The 22,546-nt window shown below is 34.3% G+C and overlaps 1 protein-coding gene across 1 annotated transcript in view; it reads right to left on the bottom strand.

Moving 5' to 3' along the window:
* Positions 1–1,047: 1,047 nt before the first annotated feature.
* Positions 1,048–22,546, bottom strand: part of CDH9 (cadherin 9) — a 64,218-nt gene continuing 42,719 nt past the window's right edge. The window contains exons 3-12 of the mRNA XM_004583630.4: positions 18,155–18,449; positions 14,266–14,385; positions 13,513–13,680; positions 10,277–10,464; positions 8,803–9,056; positions 5,362–5,498; positions 4,767–4,888; positions 4,035–4,152; positions 3,694–3,945; positions 1,048–1,535 (exon numbers count right to left, since the gene is read on the bottom strand). Coding sequence (XP_004583687.2) covers positions 1,048–1,535; positions 3,694–3,945; positions 4,035–4,152; positions 4,767–4,888; positions 5,362–5,498; positions 8,803–9,056; positions 10,277–10,464; positions 13,513–13,680; positions 14,266–14,385; positions 18,155–18,449 — 2,142 coding nt within the window. The remainder of the gene's footprint in view (positions 1,536–3,693; positions 3,946–4,034; positions 4,153–4,766; positions 4,889–5,361; positions 5,499–8,802; positions 9,057–10,276; positions 10,465–13,512; positions 13,681–14,265; positions 14,386–18,154; positions 18,450–22,546) is intronic.

Raw genomic sequence — 22,546 nt, 5'->3', positions numbered from 1 at the left:
TCCACAAATTGCCTGATTATGAGGAAAAAATCAAAATTATAATTTCTGATTATAATCTATTGAGAGCTATAGCATTGGTGAATAGAGTGATTTGGTTTTTAATAGCTTTTTTATCTACATAGCATGACTGACATGTTCTTTATTTTCAGAAAAAAATCCATTGGATGATCCGACAGTAAGAATTGCATCAAATTTGAAGTTTATTATTCACAGACAGGTACATTTAGATATATAGAATGTTGTATATTCCAAATGTGTCTCATCTTTTATTAAGATATATCCAACATTAATAGTTCAACAGACATTCTTTCATATTGAAGTGACTGAAATGAGATAGGAAGAATTTGTAACAAAGCTTTTTAAAAATTCTATTACATTCTAGTTCAAAATCCCATGCAGTAATTTCTTAGCTTTTTTTTTCCCTGAGTAAATCATGTTTTACATTAAAAAAAATGCAAAACACTTCGGGCCTAAGTGAGATCATAATTGCCCATTGGAATTACATCAAATGAAGTTTATTTTATAAATACTAGTTTCTTTCATAAAAATACAAAAATATAAGTATACATTTATAAAAATATGAATAAATTAACACAAAGACATTGTTCAACTAAATAAATATGGCAGTAATAGTCATTCCTATTTCTGTAGCGATATATATCTTTTTCATATTAATTTACAAAGAAGTTGCACAATGTTTAGTTTAATAGTAAAGGAGACTGAAAGTTACGAAAACATTTATAAAGTTCTTATACCTAAGTAAAGGCACAAAAAGCCTCTATAAGTATTATTGTGATTATTCATGTAACAATACTTTTCTTCCAAGATTGTTAGGCAGAGAGGGAACTGATCATTATACTTATAAATCTTTGTCAATTGTTTTTATTCACAGAAACGTACTGATTAAGCAAACCCTTACTAACACAACACCTCGGGATTGGTTTTAATTTTGATTTCGAAAGTTTTCCACAAAGAGGGAGAACATAGGCCATTCAGTCCAGTAACAAAGATAGTATCTGCACGATTATTGGTCAAGTCATACACTCGTCAGTCCCGATCGCTGTCGTCACCGCCATACATATCGGCCAGTTTTTTGAACCGGGGCCCCCATTCGCTCAGGTAGTCGTAGTCCTGGTTGCAGTCAGCGGTGAGAGACTCCAAGGAGCTGAGGGAGCCTGCCAGGGAGTCATTCCCCTCATAGGCATAGGTTGCCAGTGAATCATAAGGGGGCGCACTTGGGTCTGCGTCGTTTTCTTTTAATCTTCGATGGATAAAATCTTGCACATCAATATTTTCCCACAGAGGCACCGTCCTCCGTATCTGAAAAATAGTTTCCGGCATCACATCGCGTCTCAGTTTGTTGTCTTCGCGCGCTTCGGGGTTCCTCAACGTGCCAATGTCAAAAGCCTGCGTATCTTCTTCCCCACCGCCTTCGTCGTTGTAGGTTACAATGTTGTCTCGAACATCATCCTTGGACATTATCAGAGGTTCCTTTTTCCGTTGCTTCTTCAACGCAGCAAACAGCACAACCAAAACTACCAACAAAAATGAAAAAATAATGAAAGTCCATCATTTGGTATAAAATACAGTTTGTGTAATACGGGAGTTATAGTGCATCAACCTTATAAAAACAGAAATTTGGAGGCCAAGAATAAAGGAGCAGATATTACAGTGTTGTTAATTTCCTTTCAAGATTTATCATATTGTTGACCTCTACCATTAAAAATATGCATTTAGTTTAGTTTACTTCATTTAGCCAACTGCAATTACCTAGAATTTTATGAATCACAAATGTACACTCGTTCTAAAATACAAACATTTTAGAATACGATATAAACATTTTAAAATACAATACAAACTATTGGCTGAAGTGCCAACAGTTATCAGCACAAAACAATATTAAGCAAGTACTTGAAATTTTCTTAATAATTTAAGGAAATATATTAAAAATATTACTCATTTTAAGATTTATATGTACATTATATGCATTGATACAGTGTGTGTATGAATGTATAATTTATATGTGTAATACATGGATAATGTATAATACATATATATTGTAATATACATGTGTAATTTACACATACACATTAATATGTATGAGCTACTCATTTTATGCACATGAAATGTTGCATCAGTTTAGTTAAATTTCTGTTGTAATGATGTTTTGGAAATCTGCCTTAAAATTCTGACATGACTCAAAGTTATGGAACAAATTTTGAACTCAAATTCATCTCTACCTTGCTAGCATCCTATAACACACTTCAGATATCATCTTAGTAATAAGAACTGCTTTGACATATATTTTAACTGGTGGTTATGGCTTGTGCTCTTAATTATATATGCCTAGGTCATTTTTAAAATTTTTCTTGCTAATGAACATTAATATTAAAAAATATACAATTTCATATTATTTGATATCTTTTATCTGCAATTAAAAATTACCTATAAGGGTTGTATGATATGAGTTGGTATCATTTATGATTAATATTTTAAATAATATTCATTATTTATCACTTACAAATTTTAAAAGTAGATTAATATCTAATTAAATATACTGTGTGTAGATGTGGCACTTGTGCGGGATGCGTACTTCATGTTTTGTAAAGTAGGACAGAAGAAAAGCACAGCGTGAATTATCACCTCCTCACTGAAGGAGCAATCCGAATCTGCGTCTCTAGAACACTGCAGAATACTTTACGGAAGAGCTGACCTCTCCCGCAGCAGCTGGGGTCGGGGGTAGCTATTGCTGTTGGTGGTGGGGCACGGTCCGAGTCATTTTCCTCAATTATCGGATCATCTTAACTCAGACAAATGGTTTTCCCCACTTTCATCCATTCCCCAGTGAAGTCCTGCAAAGATATCTGGCCAAAGGGATTTTGCCCAGAGTTTCAAAGACTTCACAGTGAGCGAGAGCCAACACACAGAGCTTTAGAACATAAATTTTGCTAGTTCTTTTGCCCTAAGCATAATATTTTGGGTAAATGTTTGATGGAAAGAATTTTTGGAATGTTTTTCACTGCAGCAACTGTTTAATTGAATTAAAGTGTTGTCCTTAGTGTATACATAAATAAAACACTTGCTGTTGGAAGCAACACTTTATTTAGAAAATAATGCAATACTACTTTTGTCTACGATGCCACGGTATTCTGAAAGGTCGATTTTTATATCTGCATATAACAAGTTCTATGGGGAATATTTGACTTACATGGAATAATGTTGCTAAAACCTTTTTTTTTTTGTTTGTTTTCAGAATAACAGAAAGGAGACTCCTAAGGTAGTAAAAGAAATTTCAAACTCTGGGAAATGTGTTCAGTCTCTCAGCAGCAGAATGAAAGTGTTTACTTTTATTGCATTGGTATGAAGAATAAATGAGCCATTTAATCAATCAGATATCTTTCGAACAGTGATCATGGTGGTTCCAAAATGCAGTAGCTAATGTTACAACACACACACACACACACACACACACACACACGTACCCACAATACTTGGTATCTGTTTATGGCCTGTCAAAAACTACAACTGTTTCCACATAAAAGATTTTGAATGCATTGATTAAATTGAAATGCCTTTTTAAAAAATAAGTTAAGCACTTCAATTTTCATCTTTGAAGAAAAAAAGTCATTCCATATACAGTCACTGTGGTGAGTTATAGAATGTTCTAGTACAGGAGCAGGTGGCTGTGCTTACCCAGCAGGATGAGGACACAGAGCAGAATGGCTACCAGAGCCCCAGTGCTCAGGCCTGCGGAGAGCACCAGGGCTTGAGCGGCGCAGGACTGCATGTTGCCTTGACTGTCGCAGGCACACACGCGGATGGTCAGTGTGCTGGTGCTGCTCTGAATAGGGTAGTCATTATCGAAGATCAAAATCGGCAGCAAGTAAGTGCTCATCTTGTTGCGGTTGTATCCATCTTTTCGAGTCATGATTCCTGCTGTATTATCTTGGGGAGGGGGGTAAACAAAAGAACTTCTCACTCTTAGTTTTCCATTTGATGATTTTGTATTTTGTAGTTTGATAAACGTTCAGTACCTTTGTTGTCCACAATGGTGAAGTTTGGATTGAGAGGAAATTCCGGCACTGGTTCAAAAAAGAACTTATGGCCCCGTGGAGGGTCATCTTTGTCCATAACACTGACTGTCTGAATCAACTGCAGCCAACATAAAGAAATTAATTCAGTCAAGTAAACCAAAAAGGAAACGTTTTCAAAAATTTTCCAAGGTGTTTGTGTGTGTGTGTGTGTGTGTGTGTGTGTGTGTGATTTTGTTTAAGATATCAAATTCTAATGAAGAATTCAAGCTGTGGACAGGACTAAAGCAGTGATCAGGAGGGTGATTGGAAAGGTTTCTTCCCAAGCCTTCTGCTCCTGCTTCCTGTCAATTGAGACACTTGGATCCTATAGCAAAGAACCTGGGACCGACATCCACCTTTGGCTTCCAACTATGGCATCCTGGGAAGCAATAGTGATAGCTCAAATAATAGCATGATTGGCATTCATGTGGGAAGCCTGGAGAAGACTCCAGGCTCTTGGCCTGGCTTCAGAAAATCTGCAGTCATCATAGATCATTAAAAGCACACCAGTGGAAAGAAACTATTTGGGATGCTCCATCTCTCCCTCTTCCGCTCTGCCCCTCTTCCTCTCTCTGCCAATGAAATGATTAGAAAATCTATTAACCTATTATTAGAAAATAAACTTGATGCAATGTGCAATGCCACTTCCATTTATAAGGGATATTATTTTTAAGTTTATCATAATTGATTTACCTGCCCAGGTTTGGCATTTTCACAAACAAATGTTTCATAGTACATAGCAAATTCCGGAGCATGGTCATTTATATCTAGAATCCTGATGAAGACAGGAATGTGGCTACTTTGTTTTGGGTTATCTGCAATGAAAACATATGTAAGATTTCAGTCTCATTTACAAAGAAGTAATGAAACCACTCACCCCATTTGTAACTTAGCAACAGAACATTTCTATGGTATCCACTCTCTCAATAGGATTGCTGATGAGTATCTCAACTTTCTTACATGGGGGAAATGGACGGTAAGAGCAAGAAGAGAAATATAGTGCAGGATGAAGTCATATTTTGTAACACATAATTTTCTTAGATTGTTTTTATGGGACTGGATTATATTTCTGTACTAATGTAAACTGCACAAGAAAATCAAATTTAGAGAGAATTAATGATCTGATAATCCTTAACGTAATATTTAAAATTTTAACCCTCTGTGAATAATTCCTTTAGGATCTCTAATGATACAATTATTCTGCTTAAGAAAACAAGTCTGTTTAGCACCATCATTTTACTGCTTTGGTGAAAGAAAATGTGATAAGATAGATGTTTCTGTGACATACTTATCTCTGCAGCTGTAATGGTGATATTATGCCAGGGGGATGTTTCCCGGTCAAGGGTCTTCAAAGTGAAAAGAGAGCCATTTTCTGAGTGGATACTGAAAATTCGGTCCATATCAGTATGCCGATCAATAGAATATCTGTCAGAAAACAGACTTGTAAATCCTGATGTTGATTTAAAATCACTAGATTTCTTTTTCTGCTCTTTCTTAAAACTTTGGAGCATTTCCACAATGAAATGGCAAAAACACTTAATGTAAACTGTTTATGCTGTTCTTGAATTTTTAGTTCCTCAAATTTTTATGTGTAAAAACTGGGATGTTTCAACAATCCTGCCAATCTACGATGGTGAGAATTCTAAAAGCACAATTTATACTTACGCATCCTTTGACATTTCTTATAGTACATTTTTATGGTTTGTGTATATATTTTTATTCATGTAAAAAATGAATGCCAGAAGGTTGTGTGTGTGTGTGTGTGTGTGTGTGTGTGTGTGTGAAAGAGAGGGGGAGATCAGCTTTCCATCTACTGGTCTACCTCTCTGCAAGTAAGAGCTACAGACAGAATTCATATGTGGGCGGCAAAGTGTTGAAACACTTGAATCATCCCCTTTTGTTTCCCAGGATGCACCAGTAGGAGGTTGGGTCAGAAACGCAACAACAAGCTCCAAGCTGGTTTTGTGATAAAGGATACAGACATTGCAAGTGCTATGGCCGCAATGACCACGCTCACTGAATGTGTGGCCAATTATAATGTTTGAGACATTCATGTTAGACTTGATGGGGTCAATAGCAACCTGAATAAATTGAAACATGTTTAAAAATACAAGATTATGTGTCCTTACAGAACCCTATATGAACGTATATGGAAGAGTTAAATCAAAAAGAGATTGCATTTGAATGCTCTTTGAACAAGGAACATCTCTGCTGAATCAAAGACAATTTATTCTTTGGATTTATTCCAGTGAAATGTCATATTTCCACAAAATTCTCTGAATTTCTTATCAAAACTGGATAGGGATGGTGTCAACTTAAGCTTTGCATCAATTTGTGCTTAGTACAATAATGCTTCCCCTCGCCAATATATCTGTATTGCAATCCATACAGCTTGTGAATATCGTTAATTTATATAGTAGGTGTGGTTAAGGTTAGATATTGAGATAAGGGAATACTTCTGATTAGGCAGACATGTATAATGTAAACATGCATGTTCTTCAAAGTTGAACAAGAAGAAAAGTAGAGATGAAAGAGAAGAAAAAACATTTCCAGAGAAGGATATTTGCAGTTTCTGGCTTTGAAGTGGGGAATAGTTTGTCCTGTCTGTATTGCTTTTCTCATTATAATTCTTGAGATTTACATGTAAAACTAGAGCTATGTTTTTTTCAAAGACTTTCAAACACTTATAAGGCAGCTATTTCTCACAAATCAATAAGCTGAAAATGGGTCAACTATGTTTTAATTTTAAAATGTACCATCCAGTTTGAAGGAAAATTGCAAAACCAGTTACTGGCAATTTTGAAATTGTAGACTCCATAAATTATCAGATATTGGAGGGGAACACTGGAAGATTCATATAAGACAATTTCATGGAAAATGCATTTTAAATATAAATGTATTATCAAGAAAATATTTGAAAAAAGGGTCTTATGAAGAATATTCAAATAGATTTTGGAAAATGTATATTATTAAAATAGTATCTATGAATTTCTAAGTATTTTGTATATGTTTTTCTATACTGCTCTACATGCTTTTCAAAGCATGCCGCTGTGTGTGTATTAAGACATATCTAGATAATATAAAGATGTATGTTAGTATATGTGTCTAAATTCAAAATTACAAAACAATCCACTAAAATAGAAATACACAAGTAGTAACTTTATTAACAGCATATATTTATGAGAAAAAGTACGAAAAAAAGTTTGCTATAGCTAACAGGAGCCAAACTAATAATGACATCGAAATGTGGCAATATTGGAAGTTAAAGGAAATCACATTTTCAAAGGTTAACTATGGTTAGAGTTGATAAGAATGCAGAATAATTGGAAACCTGGTACACTCAGGTACAACTTGAAGTGGGACAAATGCTTTGGAATATCTGGATAATTCTTAAGTAATAACAGTGTACACCATAGCGTTCAGCTATTCTTCCATTTACACAGAATAAAATCTACAAGTATAGCAAGATAACATCTGCTATAAAGATGTATATTTGTATATAGTTATATTAAATATAATTAAATATAATATGCAAGTATTGAAAGTTATCTAAAATGTCAATAAGTCAACTAACTAGCACATCATCTTGTTTATACATATTGAAATATTAACTGTCAGAATGACAGATTCTCTTCATACATGACAACACAAAATGAATCACCAGAAAAGTATGCTAAGTAAAACAAAAGAAAATGGACTATGGTTTTATGTAAATGATTGTCTACATTCATTTATATCATGGCCTGGAAAATATAATATAATTTGTACTGACATGGAATAGGTGTGTTTTCTGTGGAATGGGTTCATCTCACGGGGTGGGTGGTATGGTGATCTTGCAAAAAAACACAAAGAAAGTGGGAGGTGAAGGGTAATGAGTATTACTTTAGTTAATGAGCTAATTCATATTGAATGTTCACAGTTATTTGTGGCTCAACAATATCTTTATAAAGTCATATTAAAAGATAATATGCAGATATTATATAGCACATATACAGCATTAATTGATGGAATTCTTGTTTGTGGAGTGGAAAGAAAATGGGTCAAGGGCAAGCAGTGGCGGTCATGAACATCTCCACACCTCATGCCATAGTCTTGCTCTCGATTACAACTTCCTGCTAAAGAGGCTTCAGGGAGGTTGTGCCTGGGATTCCCACAATCAAGTCTCTGCCAGCAGAGAACTGAGGTGTGGGTTCCTACGCATGGTTCTGTCCAGGGCAGCCTTAACATGCGTAGTGTTTGAGGAATGAAACAGAGAATGGTCTACTTTCTCGCTCTCTTTTTCTGTTTATTTAGATTAATTTTCTTTGAACTTTAATTTAAACAAGAGGGACAATGAGGCAACAATCATATCAATAATAACAGGATTGGAATCTCTGACCGAAGTTAGAGAAACGATCTTCTTCATTTACAAATCAGCTATGTCTGTGTTGGGCAGAACATTTAAATCTTCACCTTTTAATTCTTATCTCTGAAAATATGTCATCATAGTATCTGCCTTACAGCAGGATAGGACACAAATACAATAATATTCCCAGAGCACCCGGGAAACAATCCAACAACAACAAAAAAATGGGCTCTGGAAATATAACTGATTGATGCAACCCCTCCTACCCACACACTGAGAAGATTTTTTTTTTCTTTACATGGCTTTTAACTAGAGAAGGTAACAGCTTTTTTTTTTTTTTTTAACAATGTGCTTTCTGACTGTTTATTTTATCAAAGTACTTACTTTATTAAATTGTTCATGGCATCTGGGTCATATGCTGTGACCTGGCCAATGATGCTACCCTCCTTCACATCTTCATCGACTTCTAGCAGGTATGCCCGTTTACTGAACACAGGAGGCTCGTCTACGTCTTCCACTGATATCTTGACGATGGCTGTATCTTTGAAAGGTCCCAGGTGTACAAATCGTGGGTCAGGATGAGTGTTACTTACATCCACATTTAAAGTGTACAACTTTTTTTTTTCAAAATCTAAATTCTGAAATTAAATAAATTGTGAAAATTAGCATATCGTATAATATACAAGACAATTAAAAATTATAACCAGGTTGCCTTAATATAGAAAGTTATGATATAATAATTTGCTCATTAGTACATAGGTATATAAGATAAATTAATAAACTTTCATTTTTCCTTCTACCTATTTAAGGGAGTTAAATATAATATTGCAGCTTTTAAGATTGGTTCCAGGCCTGGCGCCATGGCCTAGTGATTAAAGTTCTTGCCTTGAACGCATCGGGATCCCATGTGGGCCCTGGTTCTAATCCCGGCAGCTCCACTTCCCATCCAGCTCCCTGCTTGTGGCCTGGGAAAGCAGTAGAGGACGGCCCAAAGCTTTGGGACCCTGCACGCACGTGGGAGACCCGGAAGAGGTTCCTTGCTCCTGGCTTCAGATCATCACCGGCCGTTGCCAATGGTCACTTAGGGATTAAATCATCACTGGAGGGAAGATCTGCCTCTCTGTCTCTCCTCCTCTCTGTATATCAGACTTTGTAATAAAATAAATAAATCTTAAAAAAAAAAGATTGGTTCCAACTTTGTGCTGTACTTCAATGCTTTTCGTCAGAAGTGAATCATGGATTATAGAGTAGATCTATTGATTATGTAATATTATTATTAAAAATATAGTTAAAGAGGAACAACAGACTTGATAATTAGTATATAATATTCATTAATTTAATATTTATTGAAACTGATATATGAATTAAATAAATGAAAGCAATACTTTATAAAAAAATCAGTATAGAGCTAAATTATACCATGTCAAGTTTCTGAATGTCTTTTCATGCTACATTAAAATTTAAAAAAACTAACATAAAGTACACTGCATTTGCATCTCTGATTTATTTGAATTGACCACCACACTTATAATCAAGTACCTTCTAAAGGTCTTGAATATCTATGATGGCAAAGTGCCTATGTGTTCTGCCTTGAAACAACACAAAGTACCATCGAGTTTTTCCAATTCTAATTTGAGTGTTGTCTCCTTTAAGCACAGAAAACATATCACATAATAAGTGTTGATTAAAAAGTTGCTTTAATTAATTTGAAGTGAAAACACAACTATTTCTACTTATAGTAGGGTAAACATCAGATAAATAATAAAAGTAATGAAACCCCAGGCCTTGCTTAGCTTCAATAAAAAGCAGAAACAGCTATAGAGCAGTCAATTTAAAATTGAAGACAGCCAAAAGAAACCTGTTTGACAGTTATAATCCCTTCCTGTGTATCCTTGTCGGTGATAACATCGAAGACATCCGCTCCTTCTCCTTCTGCAATGCTGTACTCCATCTCAGCATTCTCTCCCACATCAGGGTCATTAGCTTTTATCCTTCCAAGATGGGTTCCAAGAGGGACAGACTCAGGAAAGTGAAACTGATATGTTTCTGAAAATTAAATCAGAGCAGTGTTGATATTTCATCTTTAGATGACAAGAACTTTTCATTCCCTGTGCCTATCTTGTTTTAATTAATATTAAATTGGTATTTTTCTTTTTCACCACAGAGAATTGCAAGCTGACAAAAATTACAGATTTACTAGGTTAAAAGATATCTGTAGAGGCCAAACACTCTCATTTTGTAAGTGAGAAATGCAAGTTGCATAAGGGTGAGGTGAATGATTTTTCAAGGTTACTTAGGTTATAAATGGGAGGCTGGTATCAGAATCCAGGACGTTTGATTTCCAGGGATTTGTTGAGCTAAAGCTTTCCAAATTTGCATTGCTCATTTCACATGATATCAAGTAGGTAAGAACATGAAATGACCATGATTATGCATCAGCTCTGTACCAGCAATAGGAAAACCGTTCCACACAGAGCGATGTCTGTTTTCCTGCTTGTTTTAATCTTCATATAATTAAGTATGATTTGGATATTCCTGTTATGTGGAGTGACATCCAATCATACCGTATGTTACTGTTCCTGCAAGCATTTGTGACTTCATAATCATGGGACAACAACAAGAAGAAAATATATTTAAAAAGTTAAATCTGTGAATATTTTAAATATACTTTATTGTATATGATAATCTAATATAATAAAAATCAGCAGTGATAATTTACTTAATCTTCTCTATGCTACTAATTTCGTGAATTATCTTCAAGACTGGAGCTCTTGAAATTTATCCTCAAGATTTGGGGATAGAGGTGCATAACATTTAATCCTCTGACCTCAAAATCTATTCTTTATCTTGTCGTATGCTACTTTTCATAAATCAATAAATCCAAATATTGGGTTACGATTCTCACCACTGGTAAGTTAGTCACCTACTTTATAATTTGATGACTATATCAATAAAGTAAGGATGATAAAGATGGCAATGATAGTTATTTACTTATAGAATCTGTTATGAAGATTAAATCAGTTAGGTCTGAAGTAAATTTAGCCCAATGTTTCTGCATTTTCTATTACTATTATAACTATACAATATAATTATGATATTCACAGAAATACTACTGGGTAAGTCATTTTAAAACTCATCAAATTATACTCTGAGTTTATATTTAAGACATATAAAACCAAAGGTAAATTTTTTTTTGTCATTTGAACTTACTGTCCTATGTTCTCAGAAAACCTAGTGTTGATCACCTAGATATATTTACCTGTCAAAACTGACTCATCAAATCATTGCATTTGTTGGCCTGACTTTAAAATGTTTTAACTGCTGAAATAATTGATATTAATTCATGTTTAAGCACTTAAACAAACATATCATGATAGACATATTATAGCTTCATTCACTGTAAAACCAAGCAATTTTAGCACAGAATTTGAACCTGTGTTGTAGAACCCCACTGGATATAGAGCATTACTGGGTAAAAAGACAACAGCAGAATATGATTTTAATTGATTTCATGTTTATATGTCCCACACTTAAACATGTCATTAAAAATATCTGCACTAAGACAACTGAAACTGATCGATCATGTGACCCAGCTGTATATATCCTGGCAATATATCCAGAGGAAGTGTAATCTGCATGTGGGAAAGTGTCCTGCAATCCTGTATTTATAGCAGCACAACCTACAATAGTGAAGACATGGAAACAACCCAAACGTACAGCAACTCTCCCATTAAAAGGAACGGTATCCATCATTTGCCACAGAAATGGTCCCAAGCAAAAACCATTATGCTCAGTGAAATCAAACAATACCAAAAGATCAAATATCGTATGTTCTCTCTGACATAAGGCAATAGTCACGCAAATGACAAAATCAATAGATATGTGGAAGAACTGTATAATGGTGACCAGCATATCAGGAAGTGAGGATCTATTACAGTGTGCACTTCTGAGTAAAACAAGAACTTCCAGTGAAACTATCAAACATAGCTTGATACTAGATTTTCTCTTTTCCTGTGAGTACAATCACATGATTCACTTAAATATCAGAATGTTAGACTTGTGACTGTTGCTGAAGAACTATACTGTTGTAATTATATCAGGGAATCATTGGGTGGGTAAGAGAATGGGAAAAGGACTAAGGAAGATGGAGGTAGGAAGCTCCTCACATCGAGAAACATATCATGGAAATTAATTAAAACGGTTAAACTAAATAAATGAGAAAAACTAAAAAGTTTAAGATATTTTATCTTGCAGGTTAAATAGAAAAGATGAGTTCATAAAACCTTGAAACCATCACTTTCGGGTGGAAGGGTTTACCGTGGAGTGTAATTCTTAAGGAAATTATAAATGAACAGCAGCAAATTCTAGCCTTAATAAAATTTGATAAATCATATATTATTATAACCTCATCTGGACATAACTATTTCAGTAATCTTAACAGTTCTGTGATTCTCAGAGGAAATTGAAAGTTAGAAATATATATATAAGTAAACAACCTAGATAAATGGTGAATTAGGAAATGACAATATATCTAAATTGTATTGATTTTTTCTTTTTTTTTCTTTTACTACTAATATTTTATGATACAGTTCCATAGGTTCTTTGATTTCCCTGCCCCCTTTCAAATGATTTTAATACACTATCTTGATCTCAGAATTATTTTGAAAAATGATGTGTGTACTTTAGACTCCAACAATAATAGTGTCAATGTCTGAAAAGATGTTGTGCAAGAGAGGACAAAGAGAGTTTGAATCCCAGCAGCCAGAATTCATATCTTATAGGACGGTTCAGGAAAGAGATCTGAACAGTGAATGCCAGGGATGGTAATCTGCACGCGTTTTCAAACGCTTTAGAAGCGTGATGAAATTGCCCTACAAATTGACATTCCTGTTTGCTCCCACTACCCACTCAAAACAGTGACAAAATGGTTATCAACATTTTCAGTCTGTAGGAAATTGTGATTTGTTCTTCTGGAGGGAAAGGCTGTTAGACTTGTTTTTATGTACAAACTAACTGTAACACTGGGCACATGAATATTAGGCCAACACTGTGTTTTCAGATTTTTTTCCAGGAGATTACAGCAAGCATCCTTACTCTTTGGAAAACGAGGAGGGTTGTTGTTGACATCTGTCAGGCTGATATTCACTGTAGTGGTTGCAGAAAGGCCTCCCATCTGACCTCCCATGTCTTTGGCCTGTATAACCACTTGGTACAGCTCACGATTTTCTCTGCTCATATCCGCTAATGCCGTTTTTATTATGCCTTTTGAAAAGTGAACGAAAGTTAAGCAGTTATTTATTGAGTGTTAAAATGAAAGCAAGTTAAGGTTAATTTTATAAAAGCAAATGAACAAATGTATACAATTTTGATGTATTTAAATGTGTTTTCAATCTACAAAAAAAATTAACATGATTTGTAGAATAGAAAGTATTGTACTCCAGGCTGCTGTTTTATAGAATGGATTTTGCTAAATCAATTTAATTATTCTTTTGATTAACAAAACTTAACACTAAGCAGACAACTCTAGCCAAATAATCCTGAATATTCTTTATTATTGTATTTCTGTGGGTTTTGAATAATTTTCAATATGACCGAATATATTGCATTTCTGTAAAATTCTGTATTGACTGGTTTACACTTAAGTCCTTTACATAATGAGTTAAATAAATAAGGATTCAAATAACTTACTCAAAGAATAGAAAGTTTGCTTTTGTTTCCAGGAAGAATTACAATAAGCAATTAGAAGCTTGGCATTTCATGGATGGGTTTTAAAATATGGAAATGTTTCTAAAGCAACTATGCAAATGTTGAATCAGGAAGAAGAGAGCAGATACTCAATGTTGTTACCTGATTCTGGGTCCACTGAAAAATATGGCTGTCCCTGCAATATGCTGTAGACGACTTTGGCACTGTTTCCGTAGTTTTCATCGTCAGCATCTGTGGCTGTCACTTGTATGACAGATGTGCCTACATAGCCCCCCACACCCAAAACACAGATACGTAAATACTTCTCAAGTTGAAAATAACTTTCCCATCTTTACTTTAGTTTTGCTAGTGTATATGTTAGGTCATTCTACATGTTTTAATCAATGTATAAATAAAATCACTTTCCTCAACCTTTCTTAGTTTTTAAGTAGTCATACATTTTCATTTGTGATATCTAAGAAAACTATTTAAAATAAAGATATTACAAAAATTGGGTATAGTGAGTTTAATATAGAGTTTTAATGTATTAGAATTACTGTAGCAGAAAACTTGAAAAAACTTTTTCATTAAATATAGCATACATGAAAGTTTTTGTTACTGAATCTATAGGTAATTTGAATTGTGCACCTCAGGATGGGCTCAATATTTGATATATTCCTGTGATGCTTTATTCTGGTAGATTGCAGTTAATAATTAGAATGAAAACTGAGGCAATGCTGTTAGTATGATGAATCAAAATTGACATAAACCTGATGAACATTTTGAGCATATATGATATCACTTTACAAAGTGACTGCTATTAGAATATAGCAAACATAGATTATGTCTATTGATATGCTATAATATGTTGATCATTTGCAGCACATTTGAAATTCAGCATTCTGCAGAAGAAAGTAATATTTTAGAGTGACACTGCAATTTAATATTACATTAAATTTTATTGCATAAATTAATATGTTTTATTATAAGTCATATTGTTTTAAGATATGAAAGTGATTTAAAAGACCTTTTTCAGGAGATAAGTGAATATACTGACAAACATTTTGTTTATTTTTGCTGTATCTCTATAAAGATTCAAAGCATAATTTTTTAAAAGTCACTGTTAATTGAAGCTTACCATAACCTTCTTTGGACAAAGTGACACTGTGGAGTACTTTCTAATATACATAATTTTTAAAAATTTTGATTCTGATCTTTCATAGAATTTCTTGACAGCAAAAATCATAGAACCCTTTCTCTAACACATTATATATCATTCAAAAGCTTTTCCAGTTAAGTTGTCTTGAAGCTTCCTCAAGATTAGTGCATGTGCTTACACACATTCAAAGCTCTGAATATAGCAGACATTAAAATGAATGCTAACATTCAACTTTGTGTGGATATGTTTGAATATTGACATATGAGTTTAGCAGCTTTCCTCCTCTCTGCCCTGTTTTCTCCAAATGAACACAAGATGAACATTTGAATCCCTCCTTTTGAGTATGATCCTTCACTTGAATTTGAAAGTATCTGAAATATCCTATGTGCAAAAAGAAATACTATCTACTATGTAATCTATCCTGAATCTGATTTTTCATTTTAAAGTAATTCACTCATATCCCCAATAAATCAAAGCAGAAGTAACACGGTGATTTTTTTCCCCTACAGTAAGGCTTGTAGTTCAACCAGACTTGCTTCTCCAATTTATGTTTTGTTCTTATATTTTATAAATCTTATGTGATTCGATGTCGGTCAAAATAACTCTTTTCACATTTGATTATTGTTACTATATGAATTATTAAAAATTGCCAATACAATAAAAGTACTTAGATCATCGATTTTATAACATTTAGTGGGCCATTGGTTACTTCACTTTTAGAATCAGTACCAGTTTTAGCTGTAGGAATGAGCAAGGCCAGGGTTCTATACCTATTTGACACTTTGCTTTCAATTTTCTTTAAGAATATGTAATTCTATGACACAATAACGTTAGAAAGTTAGAAACCAATCAGAGGGTGTGACATGTTCAACTTTCTCTCTCCTTCCTGTTTCTGTCTGTGGAAGGGAGCACTTGAACCTAGCCAGCCTCATCAGGGCATTGATTCAAATACTTGACCGAAAGACCTAACTGGTATTTGTATGTGAGTGCATGCCTTATTAATCTTCAAGGAGAAAACCTCTATGAAAAGCTTCAAATTTAGTCAATGTCTGAGTTACTTTTGTAAGATGTACACTATGAGAGAGGAGTCACAAAATTTACATGAATTTCATTTGCCTGCATGACAATGAAAATAGTATAATGACCATAAAATGGTGAATTGGAAATGCAGTGACCTGCTACTAACATTTGGATTGAAGTGAATACGATTTTCCTTAATTCTGTATCTTTTTATGTAATGCAAATGAAATGTCCTGATCAGAAGGGGCTGATGTGTTTTAGAATACAGTTGATTGGAATAATTTACATTGAATGAGAAGTGGTGAAATCAGGTGATTCTGAGAGCAAATATGACCCAGTTTCCACAGACAGAAACAGAGCTAGAAGGAAAAATTCAAGTAAGGAGCTGGTAGCAGAAAAAACTAAAAGAAGAAAACTAAGAAATAAAAATAATTATTAAAGGACATCATTATTCATGGCAGTGTTAAAAAGATAGAATAGTAATAATTTTATTTTATGTCATTAAATGTGGTTAGTTACCGAAGCTAGCACTTGTAGTATTTCAACTTTCATTTTAAATAAAACTACTAATATTTTCTAATAAATTGAAATTAAATCATTATGTATCATTTAATTTATTCAAATACTTTTCCATGAACATTAACTATGAATGTGTTATTTATATGTAGTCTGGAGAAGTTCCTAAATATCCTGATTTAAGTTTCTTATGTGATATCGATTTTTTGTAAAAGTAAAATTTAAAAAAAGATATTGATAATTGTAATGAGGATTTTTTTTTATTATTTGTTAAGCAGGTAGGAAGAATTGAAGGGATGAGAAAATCAGAACGCAAAACATATCAGGTTTTATTTATAGATAAAAATACAGTACATGGGATTTTTTTGCATTGTTAGATTGGGATTTATTTGATAAATAAGCAAATTGGCTTTCAATTAAAAATTCAGAAAATTGTTGCTTTGATAGGTTTACTCACACTTTTAAAAATTAGATTACAAATTACGCACTGTATAAAAAGCTGAAGCAGTTACTAACAAAGAGAAATAGCAAGGCACTGAAACTAACCAGCTTCAAAATCAACTTATTTTTCTATTAATTTTCTATCTGTTAACTGTCAAATCTTTCTAGTGGAAAAAATAAAGTTTTGGTACTGTGTGGTTTGAAATATTTGGTAAACTAACACATTAACCTTTCCCATTTGTCATATCCAACCACACAGATACAAATTGTACACATTAATCAGTGGTATTATAGTTGTGGGCAGCATTTAAAAGAGAAATCATTTTCAGTTTGCATGTCAGGCAGAGTCACACAGTATAAAGTATTGAAACATATTATTGGAGGATTTCTGTCGCCAGTCGACTAATAGTTTATTTGATCCTTGTTTTCACTACTCAATCTACATGAGCCCTGGGTTTGTATTGAAAGATGTGTGAATTTGAAGTTCTGTTTGCATGCCTAATCACAGAGGATTTTAATGATCAAATGAGAGAGTTTCCAGAAATGTGTCAAATGCAACCGTTAGTTTTTATTATTCAAAATAATGCAAACAAAATTCTCCCAAAATGCTCACACTTTATGTCATTAATTTTAGTTCAGACAAGATATTTTCCATTTGACTTCCATTTGATCACCTGAATAGAGGCAAACATGTTGAATGAAATGGAATGGAATAACTAATCTTGATAATAACTTCAGATATTTTACAAGCCTAATAGGAGACACCGAAGCATACATAATTAAACATAGTGAGGAAGGGGATTGTGTACACCTAACAGAAGTTCTTAAGAGGTCAAATGTAACAGTCAAATGTGATAATATTTACTACAGCAAGCAAAGCAATAAAATAGTTCACAGAAATTAATATATACCTACCAACTCCAGACATTTCAGGAACACTGGCAGTGTACACGTCTTTTGTGAATTTTGGTTCATTGTCATTGATATCATGGATTTTAATAATGAATTCAGATTCCGGCTCCACCTGGCGCCCGGTCTTTCTGTCTATTGCCTTGGCACGAAGAATGTACAGGGACTTCTCTTCTCTGTCCAGTTTCTTCGCAGCATGTATGTCTCCTGTATTCTCATCTATAACGAACAGACTGCCAGCCCCATCTCCTGTTAATATGTATTTTAAATTTCCATCTCCTTTATCTTGGTCAGTGTGAAGCTTCAAAGAAGTACAAAAGAACAAATCTGTAAATATATGCAATCTTATTATGAAAAATAATTTTGGCACATATTAGTTTGTCTCCACATAGCATAATTACAACGAGGATTTTAATGATCAAATCAATTTTTCCCGAGGGAGGGAGAATATGTTTCAGTTTTATGGCGCACAAAATTTTGAAGCAACCATAATTATGGATCAGAGTGAGCTAAATCTGAGACAAAATTTAATTTTTTCCTTTAAAAGAAAGTGTTTCAAATATATTTATGAATAGAACGTTGAGATTTAAATCTTTAGTGCATTAAAAAGAAAAATAAGTTTACTAAATTAGACATCAAGTGTAAAACAGTAACAAATAGTGATTGCATTAAATCTCAAACTCATGATGTGAAGAATCTGAGAATATAACAAGGACAAAGTTAGGTTGCTAACTATTCATTAGGATTAATAATCAAATAGAATATTCTCCGTGAAGATCAAAAGTTGTCATTAAAAAGTATTCCTGTTTGGAAAAAAATTATATTTACATAGACATCCTGAATTTCAAATGGTTTATGACTTACAGATTTACATTAGGCCTTATAAATCACACCTTAAGGGACGTATATATTTTTCATTAATTGCCATTTTGCCTTTGAAGAAATCTATCTGTAAAAGTAAGCTCTTAATGTTGACGACTCATCACTCAATATATATTATGAAGAGATCATGTCATTATAGAAAGTTTCAACAAAAAATGCTCAAAGTTTTTCAATTCTAGCACTGTTTGAAAACTGTAAGCTTATTTAAACATTTAACTGATATGTTATACCAGCATGTATTTATATAGTTATGTAGCACAATGTGATGCTTTGATATACTTGCATGCATGACGGTGACAATAATGCATAACTTCACATTGTATGTTTCAAAATTACTAAAATCATACATAGGTGTTAAAAATGAAATTAGGGTCAACACTAATCTATCCTTGCCACAGTATCTTCTGGAGAAAGAGAGATCTTGCCTGTCTGGTTCACTTTCCAAATGGCTGCAGTGATTAGAGCTGTGCTTACACCTAGGAGAAGAAGCCAGGAACTTCTTTGGGTCTCCCATGTGAGACCAATGCCCCAAGCATTAGCACCATCATCTACTGCCTTTCTAGGCCATTTCAAGGGAGCTGGGCCAGCAGTAGAACAGTCCAGAATGGAACCAGCATCCATATGACATGCCAGTATTGCAGGTGGCAGCTTAATGTATTGTGCCACACTACCAGCACTGAATCTGCATTTTTCTCAGTCAATTAGGTAGTATTCTACATCTACTAGATTAACACCCAAATATTTTGGAGACAAGTCATTTTTCAATTGATTTATCTTCATTCAAACTATTTACTTATCTGAAAAAAATAATGTATCCAAGTATAGTAGGTATAGTCATCATTTTATTTTCAAATAAAAGTTAATATTATAATAAAGATGTTGTATGGGCAGACGATAATATTAAAAAAGCAGTAAAATTGCTTATAGTTTACTGTCTGCCTAATTCCTGCAACAATATTATATATACAATGTGTCATTGATTAAGTTTTCCTTTTATTTATCAACTAGTTCATTCTCCAAAACACCTGGGAGGGCTGGGTCAAATCAAAGCCAGGAGCTTGGACCTGCACCTGGAACTGCTACCCCACAAGGGTAGCAGATAGTCAAGCCCTTGAGCCGTCACCTGTGCCTCCCAGGTTGAAAAGCAGAAACCTCGTTAAGAGGCAGTAACTGGAATTCATACCAGAAACCAACAGGAAACATGGTATCCTGAGCCTTGACCAAACTGTTGCATCAAAAGCCAGATATTATTTATTGAAGTAAAAGGCCATATTGAACAAAAAATAGGTTTAGAAGTAGGCTGCAGTGGATTAGTTTGCCTCTGGAGTGCCCAAATCCCATATCAGGATGTCAGTGCAGCTGCAGCTCCCACTGGTTTGCATGAGGGCCGAGTATGAAACGGGCAGGATCAGGCAGGGCTGCAACAACCATTGATTTGTGTGGAAGACAGGAATACAGATACAGGGGAAAAAATGATGATATTAGTGTGTAAACCGTGGTCTTACCCACTTTCCTGTAGCCCTTGACCCTTTGTACCCTAATCAGCTATGTAAGATTATCAAAATTTTAAAATTGATTAATTAATTAAAAAAATAACCAAATACTTTACTGCACAGCAATAAAGGTCCTTTTAGTGGGTGCGTGCTCATGGAATGCAGAAACCGTAACATGTTTCTTGTCACCCTGCAGAAGCTGATGATAGAATGATCGGATGCCCTATTGTTGGTTCACTTGCATTGCTGGTGGTTGGCAATGCTTTGTGGACCTGGAGCATGGCTTGCAGTTTTTACACACTCCGAATTTTTGTTCCACACACAGTGAACATTTTCTCATATCTGGGGTTTATAGTCAGAACTCAAATCCTAGGAACAGGAGCAGAAATATTCAGTGGTAATTGGAATGGCCCACCAAGAAACTATGTTTTGTTTCTTCTTTTAGTTCTCCTACTCTCTTCCAATTATAAGGGATCTTCCAGGTGTATTCTATTCCTTTAGGATTGGAGCATCACTCCCTGACACATCATGGCAGATTTCTCTATTTGGTTGCCCCCAGTCGTTGTGGCACATTATCTGTTAGGGTTGAACACAGAAAGTGCTACTCTTTCTCCTCTACATCTTTCTCAAGTCTCACAAGTTTTCTGGAGACTCAGGATCCTGTGAGTCAATCTGAAAATCAAGTTCATGGAACAACCCCTGCAAAGAAATTGTTAAGCTATCTCCAATTTTTTTTCACAAGACAAATATTACTGCGTATTTGGATCTGGTAAGTGAATTCTCTAGAAAGGAGAAGTTCGGACTAATTCCACCTTCTAGCAATGGCTTTGCATATGACCTTTATCTCAGACTGATTGTGACAATTCTGTGCTTTCTCCCCAGATGCATGAAAGTTTGCCTCTGACTCCGGGTTGAAACAGTGTGAAGTAGTCTATGTGGTGTTTTATAATGACAGATTAATGTTTTATTTCTGGGGTAATATCCTGGGTCAATTTATTTTTCATATTTGTTTGAAAGATTTATGAATTATACGTGGTGAATAAGTCACACTGATTGATTTGGTCAAAAGAAAGAAAGAACAAATAGAGAGAGGCAAATCTCTCAGCAGATTCATTGTCAAAAGTCTGCAATAGCCTGAGCTGGACCATTCTGAAACGACAAGCCTGAAAATCATTCTCATTGTTGCCTGTGGACTCTGGTACCCAACGGCCTGGGCCATCTCTTGCTGTCTCTCAGAGATTGTATTAATATGAAAGGAAATCATAGTCATGACATGAATCCTGGCCCTTTGCTTTGGAATACAGCAATTCCAAAATGCATCTTAGCACCGTTTCAAATGTCTGCCTAATGTCTTTTTCATAATTAGAAAACTGCAGAAAACTGCTAGAAGACACATTCTAATTGGACTACATTTCTAGAATAATTAACAGTGGAGAACACGTTAAGAATGAACTTTCTAACCGTAAATTGACAAAAGAGGTTTTTCGATAGTTGTGTAACTTTAGTCTGGTGCATAATTGTGATGGATGTTTTTATGTATAACCTGCTGCCACTTCATCACAGGAAAATTGAACTAGAACTGTCATTTCATGAAATTGTTTTAAATTTGTTTATTTATTTGAAAGATGGAGAGACTTTTAGGTGTTCTGATTTGCTTCTCAAATGCCTTAAAGGGCAGGCTTGTGGAAACTATTTAAGGAAGCAGGAAAATCATTCTGGATTTCCCCTGTGGTAGGCAGAGGCCCAAGTACTTAGGGCATCTTTTAAATTTTAGCAGAGATTGGGTCAGAAGTGGAGCAGTCAGGACCCAAACAGACATTCTGATTGTGATACTGGCATAAAAAGCAATGGCTTAATTTGCTCAGCCGCAATGCCAGTAGCATTCCATGAAATTTAATGGGAACTACTGAACTTCCTCAATTGTCATTGATGGAAAATGTGACTAACACAGAATTCTGAGAGTTAAGCGTAATATAACTGCTAAACTTGAAGTGAGAGATTTGTTGCTGCTAATTTGTTCATA

This window comes from Ochotona princeps, chromosome 23 (assembly GCF_030435755.1).
Source record: "Ochotona princeps isolate mOchPri1 chromosome 23, mOchPri1.hap1, whole genome shotgun sequence".
Lineage (NCBI taxonomy): Eukaryota > Metazoa > Chordata > Mammalia > Lagomorpha > Ochotonidae > Ochotona > Ochotona princeps.
Note: the sequence above shows the minus strand (reverse complement) of the source record. Positions and strands in the feature narration are given on the sequence as shown.